The sequence below is a fragment of the Scleropages formosus genome, chromosome 8 (genome assembly GCF_900964775.1).
Source record: "Scleropages formosus chromosome 8, fSclFor1.1, whole genome shotgun sequence".
Lineage (NCBI taxonomy): Eukaryota > Metazoa > Chordata > Actinopteri > Osteoglossiformes > Osteoglossidae > Scleropages > Scleropages formosus.
In genome coordinates, this window is record NC_041813.1 from 7,135,171 (window position 1) to 7,153,556 (window position 18,386).

An 18,386-nucleotide genomic window follows, 5' to 3' on the forward strand; every position below is an offset into this window, starting at 1 on the left:
AAGTATTTATTCTTTGGGTGACCTTTAGCAGCTGGCTGTCATTCTGAACTTGTTAACCTGATTTTTCAACATCCATTTGCGGCATAGAAGGAAAATGAGGGAAACAGAGTGACGCAGCAGGTAACACTGCAGGCTCATAACCCTTGGGCTGTTTGGATGTAGGTTTAAATCCAACTCCGTCTGTGTGAAGTTTGCATGTTCTCCCTTGTTTCCAGGTGCTCTGGTTTCTTCCCACATTCCAAAGAGTGTTACAGGTGAACGGCTCACTTTGTTTTCTGTACTCTGAGAACAAGAGCGTGCAGCGTCCTGTGACGGACTGGAGTCTCGTTCAAGCTGTACCCTGACTAGCTTAGGGCTCTGTGCTTCTGGGATAGACTCCGGATCGCCACACTCCGGCACACTGGATAAGTGGTATGCTACTTTTTTCTTGTATTCAGAAATAATGAGCATAGTCTATTAAATCATATAATTATAGTAATGCTAAAGGGGAAAAAAAACAAATTTTGCATATTTATTATCAGAAGAGGACTCTGTCATAACATTTTCATCATTGTATCCAATACTAAGATATACATCAGTGATGCACAGTGTTTGTTTTATGGAAAACGCATATTTAGCAGAAGCACATGTTTATACAACACAGCTCAGGCCCAGCCTCAGCAAGTCTGATGCACTTAGAAAGAGCGAAGTTTCCCAGCACGTGTCCCAACATCCTAAGTTATGAGCACATGTTCTTTAAAGCTGTGACAATACATTTAGGTGATGGTGATATTTTTCTGTATTTTTTGCACAACTTTTTCTGGTTTCCTATGTACAGTATTATGGTTTTTTTAGGCCAGACACAATATAATATGTTTAAAGCAATCATTTGTAAACTTATTTTTACTAAATTCCATATAATTACAGCAATTGTACTTAAGCAAAGGGATTTGAATTGTTTTTCACTCCTGCCCTGCGATAGATCAGCTTTACAAACTAAATCTAATACAGCTAAGCCTTTAAAATAAATTATAAAAACAGTGATTTTTGTGGTACGAAAAGCAATACCTTCATGGTCATACATGTTCTTCATTCTTACATAAATGATACTCATTACCAGTTAACTACTTATTCTACTTATATACTCAACTGTCTGACAAGCAGTCAGCTAACTAGTTACAAAAATATAATACTCTAACACTGTTTGTAGTGTCTCATGACTATGATTCTCACATATACACACATCATCCGTATTTGTAAAAACTTAAATGCAGTTAAAAAGTGAACATAAAATTAAAAAGTTGGCTTCCCTCAGAAATGAAGATAAATATTTAAAGGAAAATTAAAACCTTTCAAAGCTCTCACAAATGAAGAAAACATTCCGAAAAAAAAAAAAAAATTGAATTAAATCACGGAATGAAATCTTATGATACACAGATACAAGTGTTTATGTCACATGAACGTTCGGTGACCGGAAAGAGCCTGCAGTTCACACATGAGCCAGCCTTACGCAAAGCCCACCCCCAGTGAAGCAGTGAGTGGGCTGTTGTTTGTCTTGGTTTGCGTAACGCTTCTGTTGTGCTTGGCATTTCCTGCTCTGACTTTGTATTTATTTTGTGCCGAGCTTAGCAACAGCGTGGAAGGAGTTTCAATGAGTCCTCAATCCTGACCAGCTCTGGCCGGAGAGGCGTCCCTCTTGCTGTGCAAAGCTATCTTCCCTCTGCCATGACCTCCTCTTGCCTGGTCTTTCTTCTCTTTGTGATTCCTCCCCTGTTTATCTTCTTTCCTCTTGACCATGTTCCGCAGCTGGCTGAGGTCCAAGGCATCGCTGGAGTCTGCGAGAGCCTCCGCGTTGATGAAGACATCTTTGAAGAGACGCAAGTGGTCTTCCAGAGCGCCGCGCATCACGGCCACTTCGGACTGCAGAACTGCCATGCGGCTCAAGGGGGAGCTCTTATCGGTGCAGTTGCAGCAAGGGAGGCAGCGCTGCTCCTTCACGCTGCTTGACTCGGCTCGTGGCTCCTCCACCTCTTTCTCAAGGCCCAGGAGGTCATAGGCGGAAGGGCCAGGGTGGTTTTCCACTGGGGAGTCTAAAGAATCTTCCCCTCTCTCATCCTTGCTCCTCCTCTTTAGCCCTCTGGTCGACCCATCTGTTGGTGCTGATGGCCCATACGTGTCTGGGTCCTCTGCCTGGATTGAATTCCTCAGATAGAGCATGCTGAGGTTCTGGTTCCTGATCTGCTCATGCAGGTGTTGGATTCTGCTCTGGAGCACAGGGATGGAGTACATCTCCTGCTCGTGGGATGGCCGGTCCTTAAATTCAAGCACCTCCTCCCCCAACAGGACCTCCAGGATCTCTGAGTGCCGAATGGCATCCTTCATAAGCGTTTTGAAGTCACTGGAGAGCTCCTCCACCTTTTCTTTTTTCACTTTGTCCATTTCCTCCAGTCTGTGGAGATCCTGCTGACTCCCCATGAAGCCATGCTTCAGGTCTGTCAAACTGTTATCCATGGACTGACTCTTCATCTGCTCGAAGGTCAGAGTCTTCTGGACCTGAAGCAGACCTTCACGGATTTCCTCTACCGTGTTACAACAGCCCATATCCCAGTGGTCCTGCACCTCTGTGTTTTCCTCCAGGGCAAGCTTGTTTTCCTTGGCCACCTCTGTGACATTGGCCACTTCCTGCTCCAGTTTGGACAGGGCACTGGTGATGACCTTACAGTCACAAACTGTGGCGTTTGTATTCTTGTGTACGTGCCGGAATAGGTAATCCACATCTTCTTCAATTTCTCGCAGCAGCTTCTCATGGATGGTGATGTTGTTGGCCAGCTCATCTATCTGGTTCAACACCTCCACTTTGGCTGCCTCCACCTCCAGCCCTGTTTCCATGAATTGGATCTGGCTGTTGCGCCCGGTCTCAGCAATGCTTTCCTCTAGGTCGTGGTGTCGTCTTTGCAGGCCAAGGATGTTGCGTTTAACCAGGTCCAAATCTTCCAACAGGGCACTGAGCTCTACTGTGTTGTTGACTACCTTGTTATCTAATCTGTCGATGGCCTCCCACATTGCTGGCCCTTCCAGGAGCTGGCTTGGACTTATGCTGTCCCTATCGCTGCTTTCTCTCTGCACCTTCTCCTCCAGCTGCTTCTGGTCTAGCTTCACCTCAGCCAAGGAGGCATTGAGGGACTGAAGACTGACCTGCCCATAAAACAAAGAAACCAGTTGGTATTCCATGCTTATTCTTCATGCATGTGTCTCAGAGATACCGAGCATGTTATAATTCCATTCATCTTGGATAAATGCTCTCTTCCTGTTAGTGTGTAAGACTAACGTGAAATCAATTTCTCTTCTATTCCGATTTTCAGAATGTTTTACACATGAAATGTCTATTTGTCACAAGAATTTGTAAGACTTGTCTAAATCTATACATTCGCTGGTGTGTGTGTAGCAGTGACAGACACAGAGCCGAGTCAAGAAGACATAACCTGTACTGACCTGTAACAGTTTCTGGGTGCGTTTGATCTTGCCGTCTGTCTCCATCTTAAAGTTTGACAAGTTCTGGTGCAGCATGGCTTGCTGGGAGTGGAGTCTGTCCTCCAGCTCTTCCTGACGCAAGTTCAATGTCGCCTTCATTTGGTCAATCTGATGGATGGTGTCATCCAGTTTGGCCTTAAAGACCCCATGCACACCGGGTGGCTCCTCCTGTGGCCTGTGGTGTTCACGACCCTGCTTTAGCTCAGCCAGGTCCCGAGAAAGGTCTCCAACCTCCTGAGAGAGGCGCTGTAGGGTTTGGTTGAAGCCATCTAGCAGGGGTTGGATCTGGGCCATCAGTACTTTTGTGATGTCAACAGGAAGATGTACAGGATCTAGGGAAGATGCAATGGTCCATCAGATAGCCATTTCAGCATCTCAGCAGTTAACACGGATGACTGCAACAGTTTGTCTTCTGTTACAAATGCTACTCAGAGATGGTTTGAAAAAAAGAAACGTGACAAGCATCATATTTGGTTATTCCAACCTAACTTCCCTTTGCTGTTTTTAACCCAAAGATCTTGACTTGAGTTAACGATGACTTGGCAAATAGACAATAAAAAGCTCTCGGTAGGGTAATGCACTCCTGAATTCAGCTGACCCCGGCCCTCATCATGGCGATCAACAGGGTTTGCAGCTTTTTAGCAAACTCTGCCTCATTAGATACTATCGGGCTTTTGACGTTTTCACCCCATTTTGGAAAGAAGTAATTTGGCCGTGTACTTTTAAAAGCACAATGACCCTTCTTTGACTTTCACTCGGGATCTCAGCGTGCTTCCAGCTTTTACTTGTACATTTTCAACAAGAGTTATTTGTTTAAGTTAGTGTACCCGACTGCTCGATTGAAGGTTGCTGCCACTGCCCTAGACTGAGTGTCTGCTTCCAGCAATGGGGCAGGTCTTCCCCTGAGAGTTCTCCAACATCCTGCTTGGGCCTCAGTGATGTGCACAAGGGCAGCAAAGGTCAGTCCGCCCCTCACCGTGGTGGGGGTAGCGCGTGTGGCTCTGTGTGAAGCTGGGGATGCGAATTGCGTGTGCGAATGCATTGAACAACAGAAACAGAAGACATGCTATGAGCCCTTGTGGTTGGCCACCTCTGCCAGAGCTTCAGCTGCAGCATCGGAGCTCATCTACAACATCGACGGCTGGACCTCTTTGGCACAGACTCCTAGGAACCAAGAGCCACTGAAAGAAGCCTGGAAAAAGTGAATATTTTTTTCTTTTGGGTACTAAAATTCCAACATAACTCTGTCCACATACTCCCTGTCCTTGCTCCTAGAGCCTAATGTGTGATGTATGCAAGTGTCTTAGCTGTCAGGTCTTGTTTTTTTCTAGGGGAAAGGAGACCTCTTGCAGATTACAGAGGCTGCCGCCGGGGAGACCAGGTCAACTGTATACCACGATATCAGAGGTAAGACGTACTGAGGACGCCCTTGCCACCACACGGATCTGTGCTTCAGGAGCCTTGCTGCTGTTGCCGGTCAAACAGAACGTCCCATCATGTCACAGCTGAACCTTGGTTATATGACAAATTGGACATGTTAAAGGAAACCTGACCTCTCTGAAGAGAATAGTTGGACCTATATGGGAGCAAAACGTTCTTACTAAGGGAAATAAAATCATCCTCTGCAAATAGTATGTTTCACACCTATTTTCCAACAGTTGATTTTCAACTGGGTGGGTGCAGTAGCGCAGCGGGTTTGGCCAGGTCCTGCTCTCTGGGAGGTCTGGGGTTCGAGTCCCGCTTGGGGTGCCTTGCGATGGACTGGTGTCCCGTCCTGGGTGTGTCCCCTACCTCTCCAGCCTTATGCCCTGCGTTGCCGGCTTAGGCTCCGGTTTGCCACGACCCCACTTGGGACAAACGGCTTGTGTGTGTGTGTGTGTGTGTGTGTGTGTGTGTGTCAACCCTGATTTGAGCACTTTCGAAGAGATGCGCACCCTACAGACAGCATATGTTGGCGGAGTGTTAAAAGTCCCACTGGACTGCGTCAGCTCAAGGCATGAAAAGGCTTCTCTGTTTGTTTCCATATTTCGTTTAGCGTTCCACATAGATAGGATATGCTTTCGTTCCCACTCAGCATTACCATTACATCATGTGCCTCACAGGGGAAGAAAACGGAGAGATTTTTTCATGGAAGAAAGAAAGGATTTCCTGGAAAGGAAGCAGCAAGAAGCACAATGTTGGGACTGAATATTGCATAGGAAGAAGGGGAGAAGGGAGAACTAGACTTGGCAAATGCGGGGCCCCTTGCTGTGACCCAAGCCACACAGCTGGGTGAAAGAACTTCTGAAGGATGTGGGCGAGACGCAAAGCTGCCCGGATCAGATATGTCGACAGCTCTCAAAAGATAATCATGTCAGACAGAGGAACATTGTTCCTCTCATTTTTGGATGTTCAAGCAGCGTCCAGACTTGAACAGCAGGCCAGTCCACCTACAGATAAACGTTTTTACCGTGTTATCAAAAAGAGCACACGCCCATTTTAAGCTCAATTTAAAAGCACGTAAGTTTGGCGACGTAGTTAGAAAATTTCATGCTCTGGTGCTTACGGTACTTGGCCTGTCTTACCACACAGGGTGTTGCAGTGTCATCTTTGGGTGGTCTATTGTGTCCCATGACAAAGTTGCAGTAATGAGCAATGAGTTGGTGGATGGTGTTTCCATGGTAGACCCAGGCCAGAACAAGCAACGTCTCATGTGTCCTACCTACTTTGTGGCCCCTGTCACCATGGATGTGAGTATGATCTTGGTGATGGTGGTGATCGGGTTTAGGGATTGAAACTGTGACATTCTCTTCCTCAGGCCCTCCGGAAGGCTGGAAGTCATTCTGCTCCTTAGCCAGTTGGGTCAGCCTCTCATCACCTGGAGAAAACCAGACGGGCTGGTGAAACAACAAATTGCAGCCCAACCACAGCAGAACCCCAAGCAACACTGGGGTTTTCAAATAGGTGCAAGAGCAGTAAGGTGCATCTGGCCTTGACCAAGCTGTCACCCCCTCCAATACGATAGGAAGAGTGTATGAGGAAGGTGGGAGCGAAACAGGATCTGTGAAGGAATTGCTTTGGTAAAAGAGAGGCGTGGAGAATGTCGGGGAGGGGATGTGTTGAGCGCCTGGGAATTGCTTTGTTCTTGCGCAGTTATTTGTGGCCCAAAACCCAAAAGGGCAGCCAAACGTTGTTGTTTCTTAACGTGTTCTGAAGCACCAGTGCCCAGGACTGCCCTTTTTCTGTGTGTGTGTGTGTGTGTGTGTGTGTGTGTGTGTGTGTGTGTGTGTGTGTGTGTGTGTGTGTACATTTTGGGAGCCCTGAGAATGAAACACACGCCCTTTCCTCCTCCCATCCCTTAGGGAAGACGAGCGCGTTCCCACAGCCCGCTGTGGGGTCACGGTGGACCGGAGATGCTTCCTCCCCTTGGCGGAGCCGGAAGAGCAGACTGACTTGAAGAAAGTGGCTGAGGTCATCCATATCGACCCTAGAGGCAGGTAAACGGCCGGTAAAGCGAGAGACACATACCTGCGTAGCGGGACCCAGGCCCTCCTGGGCGGGGGCTTCCTGCGGTGTGGCTGCTGGGTTCCAAGACGTGGCCCTGTGCGACTGTGAGCCAGAGAGGGAGCGGAGGAGAACCAAAAGGAGGAAGTCACTTTTACGGGCACGTTCAGCTTTCATAAACACGCCGTTTCCCAGCCCCCGCGCCCCAAGCCGTGGCCTTGCACACGCAGGAAATCTGCTCCAAATTAGACGTTTATGTCGACTAAATTCGCGTCAAATCTTTGCCGGGGAGGGAGGATCCGGGTTCGTATTTAGCTCGCTCGGGACACGCTGCGTGGCTGGATGGTTGGCCGCTACGGCTCGCTCCAAAGTTATGTAGCGAACGCTCCCAGACAGCCCCTGGGACACTTTTTTGCAAACAAAACATCCAATCCCTCTCACTGAGGCCATGTTTTCACAGGGGTGTATTTGCACAATGCAGTGGAGGGAGGCTGTAAACATATTGGTCATTTCCTTTCATTTGGAGCATGTTGTGGGGGGGCTTCACTTGACCATTCGGATGAGATTGTTGATAGAACATCAATACGTTACAGACAGGAGTTGCAGGTGAAGGAGGGTGCGATAAACAGCTCGCAATTCACTATGATGATCGGGGAGCTTCTGCGATTCTAAACGCTGTCCAGACGGTCCCCGATTTACGATGGTTCGAATTTACGATTTTTTTTCGACTTTACGGTGGTGAGCTGGCGATGGAATTCAGTAGAAACTGTACTTCAGATTTTGAATTTTGATTCCCCCCCCGAGTGATACGCGGAGTGATACACTCTCGCGATGCTGGGCAGCGACAGCGATCAGCATCTCCCAGTCCGTCATGCAGAGGTGTGTATTAAGTGTATTAAATGCATTTTCGACTTACGATATTTTCGACTTATGACGGATTTCGCAGCACATAACCCCATCGTAAATCGGGGTCCGCCTGTACTTATCCCTTGCATGTTGCTGAATGCCATGGACTAAAGACTGCGCTCCGTGCAGCAGACGGTGCCTTGAGGGTCACGCCATTCCCAGGACGGTACCTGCATCCTCGCAGTTCTTTCCTCCGTAACCAGGGCAGCATCTCCAAAGTAATACCGTGACCATCTTCTGTTTCTCCCTGTACACTGGCCGCGTGGACAGCTTGTACCTGGTGGCGCACACACGTGTACAGTTCAAGGTGATGAGTCTCGTTGGCCGTGCAAGGCTCTTGTTTACTTTTCTGGGAGCAACATATATAGTATGAGCTACGGCCACACAAAATACTGCACATCGGTCCCGTTATAAAAGACCAATAGGAACTAAGACTGCATTTATGGGCTGAAGTCTTACATCAGTATGATTTCCGTTTAATTAACATTTAATTTCTTCAGCCTTAAATAAGAAGAATGAGGTTGAGTGAAATGTTAGACGGAGAGAGATGTGTGGATGCTGGAACAGGGCTCACATGACCAGCTGGCAGTCAGGTGTGCCGATGGGGCAGGGGCTCTGGGACTTGATGGTGTACTTCTCCATGCCGCAGGACACTACCATGGTCACCATGCGATGCTGGACATAGGCACACCAGTTCCTAATGACACACGCACACAGACACACACACTTATGGTCAGAGCTGAAGGCCCCAGGAGAAGACGTGGGACCAGCTGTCATGTTTTGACTGCGTTTGGCCTTTGCGTTACCTTCCGCCGCGACTCTGCCCATGCGTCTATATTTACATGCTTGTTTGCCGCTCTCTGCCTTTCCTTCCTGACCTGTGGGGTCAGGGCCGCTCTAAACTGCCAAAGCTTGGATGAGCTGTTCTATGTGCTTTCAGTCATCAGTTCTCGAACGTCAAGTGTGTTTTACATTTACATGTGTTCATTTAGCAGATGCTTTTCTCCAAAGCGACGTCCGTCTCATAGAAAATACAATGTGTGCATTAGGAGAAAGAGACACTTGGATGCAGATGAATGATTAAATGCAGTTAGTTGTTTTTTTTTTTTTCTTTCCACCGTATGAACCAATATACATCACACGAGTAGCTGCATAAATCGCTATCGGAACATCCACGATTCCTGATCACCCTCCTAGTAATAATTTTATTTTTTTAGAGATACATAGAAACATTTACATTACAGGAGTAGCTGTGTAAAGGTTTATCCGGGCACGATCTAAAAGTTATAGCGCATGAACATTTACACCTTATATGAACTTAGATCATGGGTGAAGTGCGTCTGGAAGAGATGAGTTTTAAGACCCTTTTAAAAAGTGGGCAGAGATTCAGCAGTTCTGAGCGAGAGGGGGCGGTCGTTCCACCACAACGGAGTCAGAACTGAGAATCTCTGTGCTTCTGGAGCTTTCATGTGAGGGACCACCAAGTGGGCAGATGTTGGAAGAGCGTAGCAGTCTGGTTGGGGTGTAGCGGATGATCGAGTCTTGTACTAATGATGCTTTCGTAGGCCAGTTTATGTCACTGCTGGAGATCTGTTATTTGCGATGCATGCAGAAGGTGATTTTTTCTTTTCGTCCGAGGTGACGCCGCTTCCTGACTGCTTTGGTGGCTCGATGGAGCAGAGCTCAGCTGAGTGCAGCCGAACAGATTGACTCTCCTAAAGCGCCTTCCTTTCGCTCTTCTGCACCATTTAGGAATGCAATGCGCTATTGATGGATATATTTTATTGCACACGCTGCATTACATCATTGCATTATTTATTTGGTGGGCACAATCGTCTAGAATGACAAATGGCCTAAAGTCTAAACTTCCAGACATTTCCACAGACACGATGACGGCGCAAGAGATGATTTCCTGCCAGCAGCCCACTCTCCCTCTCCGCCGGACACCTGGACACACTCGTTATTTCCCAACCGCCACATCGAAGATGTTTTGCTGCAGATCCGCGCCGCCACCACCCCCCACCTCTGTACCCGCTCTCCGTTCAGCTTTCGGAACAGCCTGGCCAAACCGCTGGCCTACACCGTGGGGGCTTGGAGCTGTCCGGATTCAGACGCGGAACCGGTAGGTCGTCCCCTGCCAGTAAACCTGCACAAACGTACCCGTCGCTCACAGTTCAGCGGAGACGCAACAACTGTGTCCTTGACTACGCTGTTCGCGTCACACAATGCAAGATCCGTAACCGCTCCGTCTAGGAAAGCTGTTCAAGGGCTGGATTAACTTCGCAGACCCGGAGGCGCGAGTCTTGGTCCTGCTGCTGCTCCTGGCTCAGCCCACAGGCCTGTGACTCAACAGCCAGGTTATCTTGCTGGGGAGGATTAACCAATCTGCTCTCATACAGGAAAGACCCGAAAGGCCTCCGGTCGCAATGCTTCCCAGTGACAACACGCGTTCCCAGTGACTATGAAGTGGTCGCAGCTGAGAAGCCACAATGTCAGGATGGACACTGTGAGTGCCCTTAAGCCACTAAAGTCCCTACTTTGTCGTGTCAGGCCAAAGTGAACTCCGCAGCCATGTTCCTTGGATGGAGGACAGATTGAGCATGCAAGTGTGAGGTCAAACGCGCATCAGTTTCCTCCATGGTGGTGGAACAGTAAGCAAGCTGACAACATGTGAACAATGGGGGGGGGGGGGATTGTGACGCAAGCTCTGGGTGTTCCTTTTCGATCGTTGCCGGGGTGATGATGATGTGTACCGTTATAAAAAAAAAAAAAAAAAATTTGTTGGAAGGTGATCAGGAATTGCCTATTCTGAGTTTTATGCACCTACTCGTGCGATGAACATTAGTACATAAGGTGGAAAGAAACAAACTAAGTTTACTTAATCGCATGTCTGCATCTATGTCTGTTTCTCCAAATGTAATGCACACATTGTATTTTCTATGAGATGGACGTCGCTTTGGAGAAAAGCATCTGCTAAATGAATAACTGTAAATGTAAACTGCACCGCTGTCACACACACACAGATTAATGAGGAACAGCTACAGCTCTGTTTTGCCCCACCCCCCACCCCCACAGACAGAATACCGAGAGCCGGGGGTGGTCCCAGGTGGCAGAGGGCCGAAACGTACCGGGATCACAAACAACGAGAAAAGCAACTGTGAACCGTGAGTCACTGCAGTACAATATGTGCTCGGTTCAGGACACAAAAATGCAGGCAGGGTCCTGCCATTGTGTTCTTGCTCTGGTTGCACTGCAGACCCCCACCGGCTAACGGGCGCACGATGAACAAGCCCGTTTGACGAGATTTCAAAACATGCGCAGAGGGACGAGCGCTTAGAGCTGCTGCCTTTAGATCCAAAGGTTGTGGGTTTGATCCCCACCTCCAGCTGTAGTACCCTTGAGTAAGGTACTTACCCTAAAATTGCTCCAGCTGTAGGAGTGGGCAAATAGTTGTAAGTCGCTTTGGAGAAAAGTGTCAGCTAAGTGGATAAATGTAAATATAGGAAACCGTCGGCCTCATCTGTGTAGGAAGGACATCGGTCAACGTTGCTTCCGATGTGGTTTTACCAGCAGGCTTCCAGGAAGCAGGAAAACCCCTCGTCGCCCTGCTGCTCCTATGGCCCAGGATCCTTTCCCACAGACGGGACATCATCGCAGAGCCCTGCCCATTCACGCTGCTTTCCTGACGGGTGGGAGAGCGAGGGTGGCCACAGCAGAGTGGGAGGAAGAGGGATTCCTGCACACGCATCACTAGCTTATGGAAGGATGACTCCGCGATCCTGTCCGTCTCCTGGCTTCCCTTCAGACACACCCGTGCGCCCTTCCCTTACAGGCTCTGAGAGAGAAGAACTGCTCACTTGGGGTTTCGGCGACCGAGAAACCCGTGAAAGAGCCCTTATGCGTCTGATGGGACCAGATCGAAAAAGGCCTGCTTAAAAACCGCAGCAGGTCCGAGTGACGCTCCCGTCTTTTTTTTTTTCCTGCTCGCAGTGGTTTAAATTGTTCAGCTCCTCACTGGCCTGGACAAGTACTGCAGAAAAACAGAATGAATAGATCAACAAAACATACCGAACGATTTATTCAGCGCACTGCTGGTGTTTGGACACCAGCATGGGGCCTGAGTAAACATCCTTATGGGAGGCCAGGAAAGGACGACAGCAGCGTGTCCAAGTGGCCCCGTGGGGCTGAAACCGAGCCTGGTGCCGATTATCCTCACGAGTCCCCGGTGCCAGTTTTGTGGGCAAGGCTGCATTCCAGGAGGAGGTTGGCGCGGTCGCTAGAAGAGGGATCCAGGGAATGTCGTACACCCCTCCATCTCTGTACGTGCTACACCCGATCGCCCTCTGTGTGCCCCGTGTCTGTGCTTCCATCAAGTCCGGCGCATAGGAAGTGGAGTGACTGAGGCCATCCATCAAATACCACTGCTCCTTTCCCACATCACATGGACATCATGGTCCCTGTCACCAATACTTGATAGGCTCTGCAGGCCACCGGCTACCCGGAACCCTCACGCATAGCCATCAAGTGTACTGGGAGCGCAACGCAGGCTCAACTAGGCAAGGGTGCGGCTCCCCGAAGCGATCCGCAGGCCGCAACCCCGGTGACGTGCCGCGCGGCAGCCCGGCCGACTTCTTTGTCAGGGGACCTCATACCCTCATCCTGCGCCCTCAATCTGCAGGTCATTACGGTAATGGCAGTGACACAACAAAGGCTGTCTGGTCAAAGCCGCGAGGAACACTCAGATGCGGCCCGTTAAAAGACCTTATTGTGGCTCCGTTGGTCGGGCCCCTTGCGGGAGCTTGTTATCGGACAATCGGGCCCAGTTGCGTTGCAGTCTGGGAAGTAGCGTATGTATGCGGCTTGAAATGATTTACGTCCGCGGGGAAGAAACGTGAAGCCCATCCAAGCAGGCTGTGCCGCCGCACGCAGCAAAACTACCGTCCTCTCATGTTTTCCACAGATTAGAGTGGGTTTGCAGCGATTAGAGCGGAGCACGTACCCGAAACACGTGGAACACAGAGGGTAATAAGTGACCGACGCAGCGCTCGTCCAGACATCTTCCAGAACCATCTCGCTCCGTTTGGCTTTTGAGAAACTTCGCTGATCGCAAAGGACTGCGAGTGGAGTTCAGAAGGCGCCCGAAAAGCAAGCCACCCATCTTGACGGAAGACGCCCTTTCTCGCTAACCACGCGGCTAAAGGACGGTTATATAGTGGCCAGCGACCCAAAGAACACGCAACTCGCCGTGTCATGCTGTAGCTGCGCGTCTAATCATCTTGAAGCCGGTTTGCGGGTATCTCCGCTCTACTTGGTGCAGGACGTGTGAAAAGCGGCCGTAACGGATGCGAACCATCCCGTCGCCCACTCACCCGATGCGAGCCGGAGAGTGTGGGGTCTCCTCCCCCGTCGGGGCTCCTGGCTCGTCCCGGAGACTGTGAGGGGAGCACTTGGAGTCCTCCGGGAGGCGTCCGCGCTCTGCCGGATCGTAAGCAGGCCCCTGGTGCGGCTGCGGATGGGATTGACCCCCGCGCACCATGTTCAGCAGCCGTTGCGCGTTGCTGTGGCCCGTAACCTGATGGGGCTCCTCCTCCACCTCGGGGTCTCTGGCTCTGATGTCGCCGCATGCCGCTGCCGACAGGACCACGAGCAGAACCACCGGTGCCATCGCGGTCATGCTCGGTCGCTCACCGCACTTGATGCGTAGCTGCCAAAGGACCATCTGAGGCTTTCTCCAGGGTCGCGATTTGTTTTAAAGGAGTCGGAGACGCGCGGAAAGTCCCCGCCCCGCTCCAGAAGCCCCGTCCCTTCTCCCAGTCCCCTCCCGTGCACCCCGCTCCCACCCTCAACTTTTTCAAAGCCCTCCAACAATCATCGGAAATGAGCCTCCCACGCAGGCAGCCCCCCCTCCGCTGGAAAGGTCGCGGGTCTCTGGAACAATGAAGCGATGCCCCCCCGGCAACCCCCGGCCCACCCCCAAGCTCTTGGGTTAAGACAGGCCGGGGGTCCCGATTCCTCACCGGGACCACTGAGACAGCGAGGAAGCTGTTCATTTCACTTGGCAGGTCTGTGCGGTCCTTATCACACTGTCCCCCCCCCCCCCTCCAGACTGCTTTCCTCTGGCCCCCCGTGTCCAGGAAGGGGATGTTAGTGGAGAGAGAGACTGGATGTGTGTGTGTGTGGGGAGGGGACACGAGTGTGATCGGGACAGAGAGAGGGAGCACATTAGGATTAATGCGAAGGGGAAAGAGGGGCTCACGCTCAAGGCTTTGTTCCACCTCGAGCTGCTGATCTCTTGTACAGACCGGAGGCACTTTGTTACGCCGACTGCTGGTTCACCGTGTCACGGTCGCGGTGCGCCAGGGTTCGAGATGAGTCACCGTTTTCGCTGGAACCGTACGCCACTGAAACTCCGCTTAGGTTCACTGCAGCGCAAACATGACTCCTGGACTGGGGCTCGAGAAAACGTTGCTGAGAAACAGAACATGTTTAAGCTTTTCTTTCACAGTTTATTTATTTATTTAGCAGATGCTTTTCTCCAAAGCGACTTTCAACGAACTCTACGTAGCGTTATCAGCCCACACACCTTATTCACCGTGGTGACTTACACTGCTGGATACATTACTTACACTGGGTCAGTCATCCATACATCAGTGGAACACACACACACTCAGTATGGGGGAACATGAACAGCATGTCTTTAAAGTGTGAGAGGAAACCAGAGCACCCCGAGAACATGCGAACTCCATGCAAACCGAGCAGGGATCGAACCCACGTCCTCTCTCACCACCCAGGCGCTGTGAGACAGCAGCGCTATTCGCTGTGTCACCATCCACCCCCCCCTTCCCACACTTTTGTTTGCAGGGTAACGCACCGTGGCAATTTTGTACCTTAACTGTTAGCCCGGACAGTTTTCTCTCCACCCGCAACCCACTGCCAGCTTCCCCAGATAGCAGTCATCTTGCCTTCCTCTTTGCACAGGGCCTCGATTTCAGGACTAACAATAAAATCCAGCAAAGACTTTGAAGTAAGAAAGCTAAAAACAGCAGAACAAGGAGTGCTTTCTAATTTCTTCTGCTGGGGGGGCTTGAGAAGCAAAGCCTCGTGACTTTTGAAAGCATCAATAATAGCATCCGGCTTGGTATGTACTAAGATCCGTTTCCCCCCCCGGAGAACCGGTGCGGCACCAGCTCAGAACTTCCCGAGTGAAGCCTATGTGACCACAAGGTGGGGCCACATCGACGCCGAGAACCTCACAGCCTCTCGCCGGGGCCAAACAACAGGCATGTCGGCCCACGAGGGACGCGAACTCCCACCGACGCGGAGTGCGGGTCGCACTCGGCGGGGCTCGGGGTGTCGTCGGCAAGACGTGTCACTGTGGGCGGAGAGGGAACTTAAGTATGGAGGAAAACGCCAGAACTTAGATCTGCTGGACCCAGATCCTCGGGCCCTCTCCTCTCTCCAGCCTTTGTGTGGCACGGTCCTTCCGTGATTCCGAGGCGCCGTGGGCCGGTCGCCGCTTCGGCCACGCGGGGCAAGCGCACGTGGGTAGGATGCACGGAGCGTAGGGCGCAGAACTTGACGCCCCGCTTCACGATAGCCACCACGTTGCGGATGCAATGTTCGCGGCTGTAAAAGAAGTTCACGCGTTTCCTTCCTGGAGACGCTTCCATGTGGACCCAGGACATCCGGGGAGCCGTTACAGGGTCCGGGGTCGGGGGTCCGCCGAGGCCGAGGACGACCCGGAGCCGGTCGTTTGTCTGAGTGAAGTGAGTTGCCTGGAGACGAGACGCCGTTGGGTAGAAGGTCTGGGGTCTGAAACAACACTTTGCTAGAGAACCTCTGCGACGTGGTGCAGGTACATTTCATAGTGCGCCAGACCCTCGTGCCAACTGGCTGAGCCTCGCCAAGGCTCACGCTTCGGGTCCTGGGCTCTTTGTAATAAATTTCCTTTGTTCCAGAACCACACCTTGAAACTGAGCCGCTGGATGCCAAGAGCCAGCTGGACGGGTGCCCGTTGCTCCCGGTGCTGCCACGCAGAAGGATTCCGCAGCGCGGGAGGCCGGCGGCCTGGCCACGTTTGCGTCCGGGAGTTCGTCGACGCTCCCCTCTCGGGAAAATTAGACGATTTCACGGGAGTGCGGGTGGAGAGGATGAAGAAGGCGTGTACCGATATCTCCGATGTCAGCCGTGTGTGTGTGTGTGCGTGTGTGCGTGCGCAGCTCGGAAGCGTCCAGATTGTGCCGACGTCGCTCACAGCCTTTGTATAGTAACACACCGTCCATGGCGATGATGACGAATGTACGTGATGCCCACTGTGGGGGAGCTGGACTCCGGGAGCTGGGTGTGGCGTCAGCAGGGAATTGTCGGAAATGCACGTCGGGAACCCGCATCAGCCTCACCGCTGCTCCCTTGCGACGGCTTTATGTAGGTATCCTGCTGGTAGGAGCGAAAAGGGGGGTGGGGGGAGAGGAGCCACAAAGTTGAAAGGCATATAATACACTCGACTCCTCCATCCAGCGTCCCTGTACGGGGCGGCTGCTGCCCGTAGCCGTCAGGATCTGTCACCCCGAGCCCCGCTGTGAACGGGGGGAGGGCGGCGCTGCTCCCACCCCTCCGCTTATGGAACAGTGACGGATTTGTGGGTAAACGCACTGTAGTTCATTCCAGACAGCTCTTACGCGTATCCATATGCGCAGGCCCTCTGTCTCGACACGAAGACCCCCGGGGTGGGGGGCGGCCGGCAGCCGGCCGCTGGTGCCTGGACCGCCAGAGGGTTATTTTTCTTCTTCTGCTTGTGATTCTAAGCTTTTTTTTTTTTGGTTTTCCTCTTCACTGTTGCCAGCTGGCTCACTCTGCTGTTGTTTCGAAGTGTTGTGACTGTAATTTGGGATTATTTGCAATAACCTTGTTTAGCGCTCTGCGAAAGCGAATAGGACTGAGCTGAATTGTGAGCGGTGCTATGGGGGGGGGGTGGGGGCACTCAGTGGTGAGAGCTGAGGGATTTAACGTCGACGTGTCGAAGCGGAACGCCTCGTCGGACTGCGAGCGCCCCGGCATCGCCGTGCTAAAGAGCGGCCCCTGGGGGGTCTCGGGAACGAGCGGGTCAGCCGTCGGGCGCCTCCCTGCCGCTCCTCCCGATCCAGAGGGTGTGCCGCGGGGGAAGGGTGCGAAGCGATGCAGGAGACCTTTCGCAAGTCTCCACCTCACTTTGAGCCGTCCTGCCCGCGTTGTCAACAACAAAGAGCACAACAGAAGTGGCCGCTGACCGCGTTTCGCAGCGCAGCCACGTGGAACGGTCCCGTGCTCTCGGGGCCTCCGGGACGCCTCTCGATTGCCAAAGAGTCTCCGAGAACACGCGCGCGCTTCGCACGCCGTCTCTGCGGCGAAAGCGCTCGTCTGCTCGCGGGACTCGGTGCTCGTACCTAGACCCGTTTCATTTAGAGGATTGGCAGATTTCAGGACGGACTGCTGACCCCGGGAAGGGGCTCGGGGTCCTTTCTAAACAAAAGGACTCGCTGTGCACGAGGGCCTCGAGTCTTCCACGGTGTCGCTGTGTGGAGATTCGCTCTCCGACAAGGTCCTCCTCGCTAACGTGCGCGTCGGACAAAGCGGCTTTTCATCCTCTCTCTGGCAGGGACCGCGGCTCCGCCCCGTCGGGATCCGGCGGGGGCGCGGATCGAACGAGGGTCGACGGCTTCCTGTAATCCTGCTCTCGGAGAGGGCCGCGCCACCCCGCGATTTCGCCGCGCGCATCGTCTGCCCTCCTGTAGATGCAGGCGCTGCCCCTGGAGGACTGGGGAATGAGGATGGAAGTGAAAATCAAGGCGAGGTTTATCGGGCCCGAGCTGCCGCCGGTGCCATTCTTAGAGGAGCCGTGTGGCGGGAGGCCGGGCCCTTGGGTCCGTTTACTGAAGGACGGCGCCACAGATGAGGATGCTGCCGCCGAACTCTCTAGAAACCCTCTGTGCGCAAACACCGCAGGAGTCCGACCAACTTTTACACACGGGCCTTTGACTTAGGCATCTGTGCCTCGCTTGAACTTAGGAAGAAGTCTGAGAAGGGTGCGGATGGGTAATTACTTCACGGAGATGTGGGAAGCGCCTCTGAACTGCTGTGCCCTGTAGCACCGTGCCCCTCGACCTGGATCGCCGGGCCTCTGGGCATGGGGACCGGGTCGGAGCGATTAAGGCCCTGGCAGCGCAGCGGCCAGAATCGACACGCGCTTTCTCATCGTCTCGATAAGTGAGCAGCTCTATGAATACGCCTGGCGGAGGAGAGGTGGCAGGCGTTCGCCGGGTGACGGCGATGCTCGCAGGCGGGGGACGGGGCGCCGACTCGGCGGTTTTGCGCTAGGTTCGGGATTCGCTGCAGGCAGGCAGGCAGGGTGCGAGGAGTGATTCGGCTCTTTTCCGTGCTTGCGGGGATCCGCTGCGCCGGAGATTTTTTGCAAGTCAGGCCTAAGTGGCAGTGCGGTATGATCCAGAGCA

General features: G+C 52.2%; 1 protein-coding gene across 1 annotated transcript; it reads right to left on the bottom strand.

The window, feature by feature from the left end:
- Positions 1-1,346: 1,346 nt before the first annotated feature.
- On the bottom strand, positions 1,347-13,989 carry mmrn2a (multimerin 2a). The gene is made up of 7 exons (XM_018724924.2): positions 13,269-13,989; positions 8,474-8,596; positions 8,070-8,176; positions 7,018-7,098; positions 6,212-6,367; positions 3,472-3,842; positions 1,347-3,174 (listed from the first exon to the last, which is right to left on the bottom strand). The coding sequence occupies exons 1-7, from the start codon at positions 13,616-13,618 to the stop codon at positions 1,639-1,641; spliced, it is 2,724 nt and encodes a 907-aa protein (XP_018580440.1). The 5' UTR covers positions 13,619-13,989; the 3' UTR covers positions 1,347-1,638.
- Positions 13,990-18,386: the final 4,397 nt, after the last annotated feature.

Bases quoted from the DNA above. Each gene is read 5' to 3' on its own strand.
- mmrn2a (XM_018724924.2), bottom strand. From the start codon at position 13,618: ATGGTCCTTTGGCAGCTACGCATCAAGTGCGGTGAGCGACCGAGCATG. The intron at 7,099-8,069 runs GTACCGTCCTGG...TCTGGCTCACAG, and splicing joins AAAGAACTGCGAGGATGCAG to TCGCACAGGGCCACGTCTTG. The intron at 3,175-3,471 runs GTCAGTACAGGT...TTTTATGGGCAG, and splicing joins GCACCCAGAAACTGTTACAG to GTCAGTCTTCAGTCCCTCAA.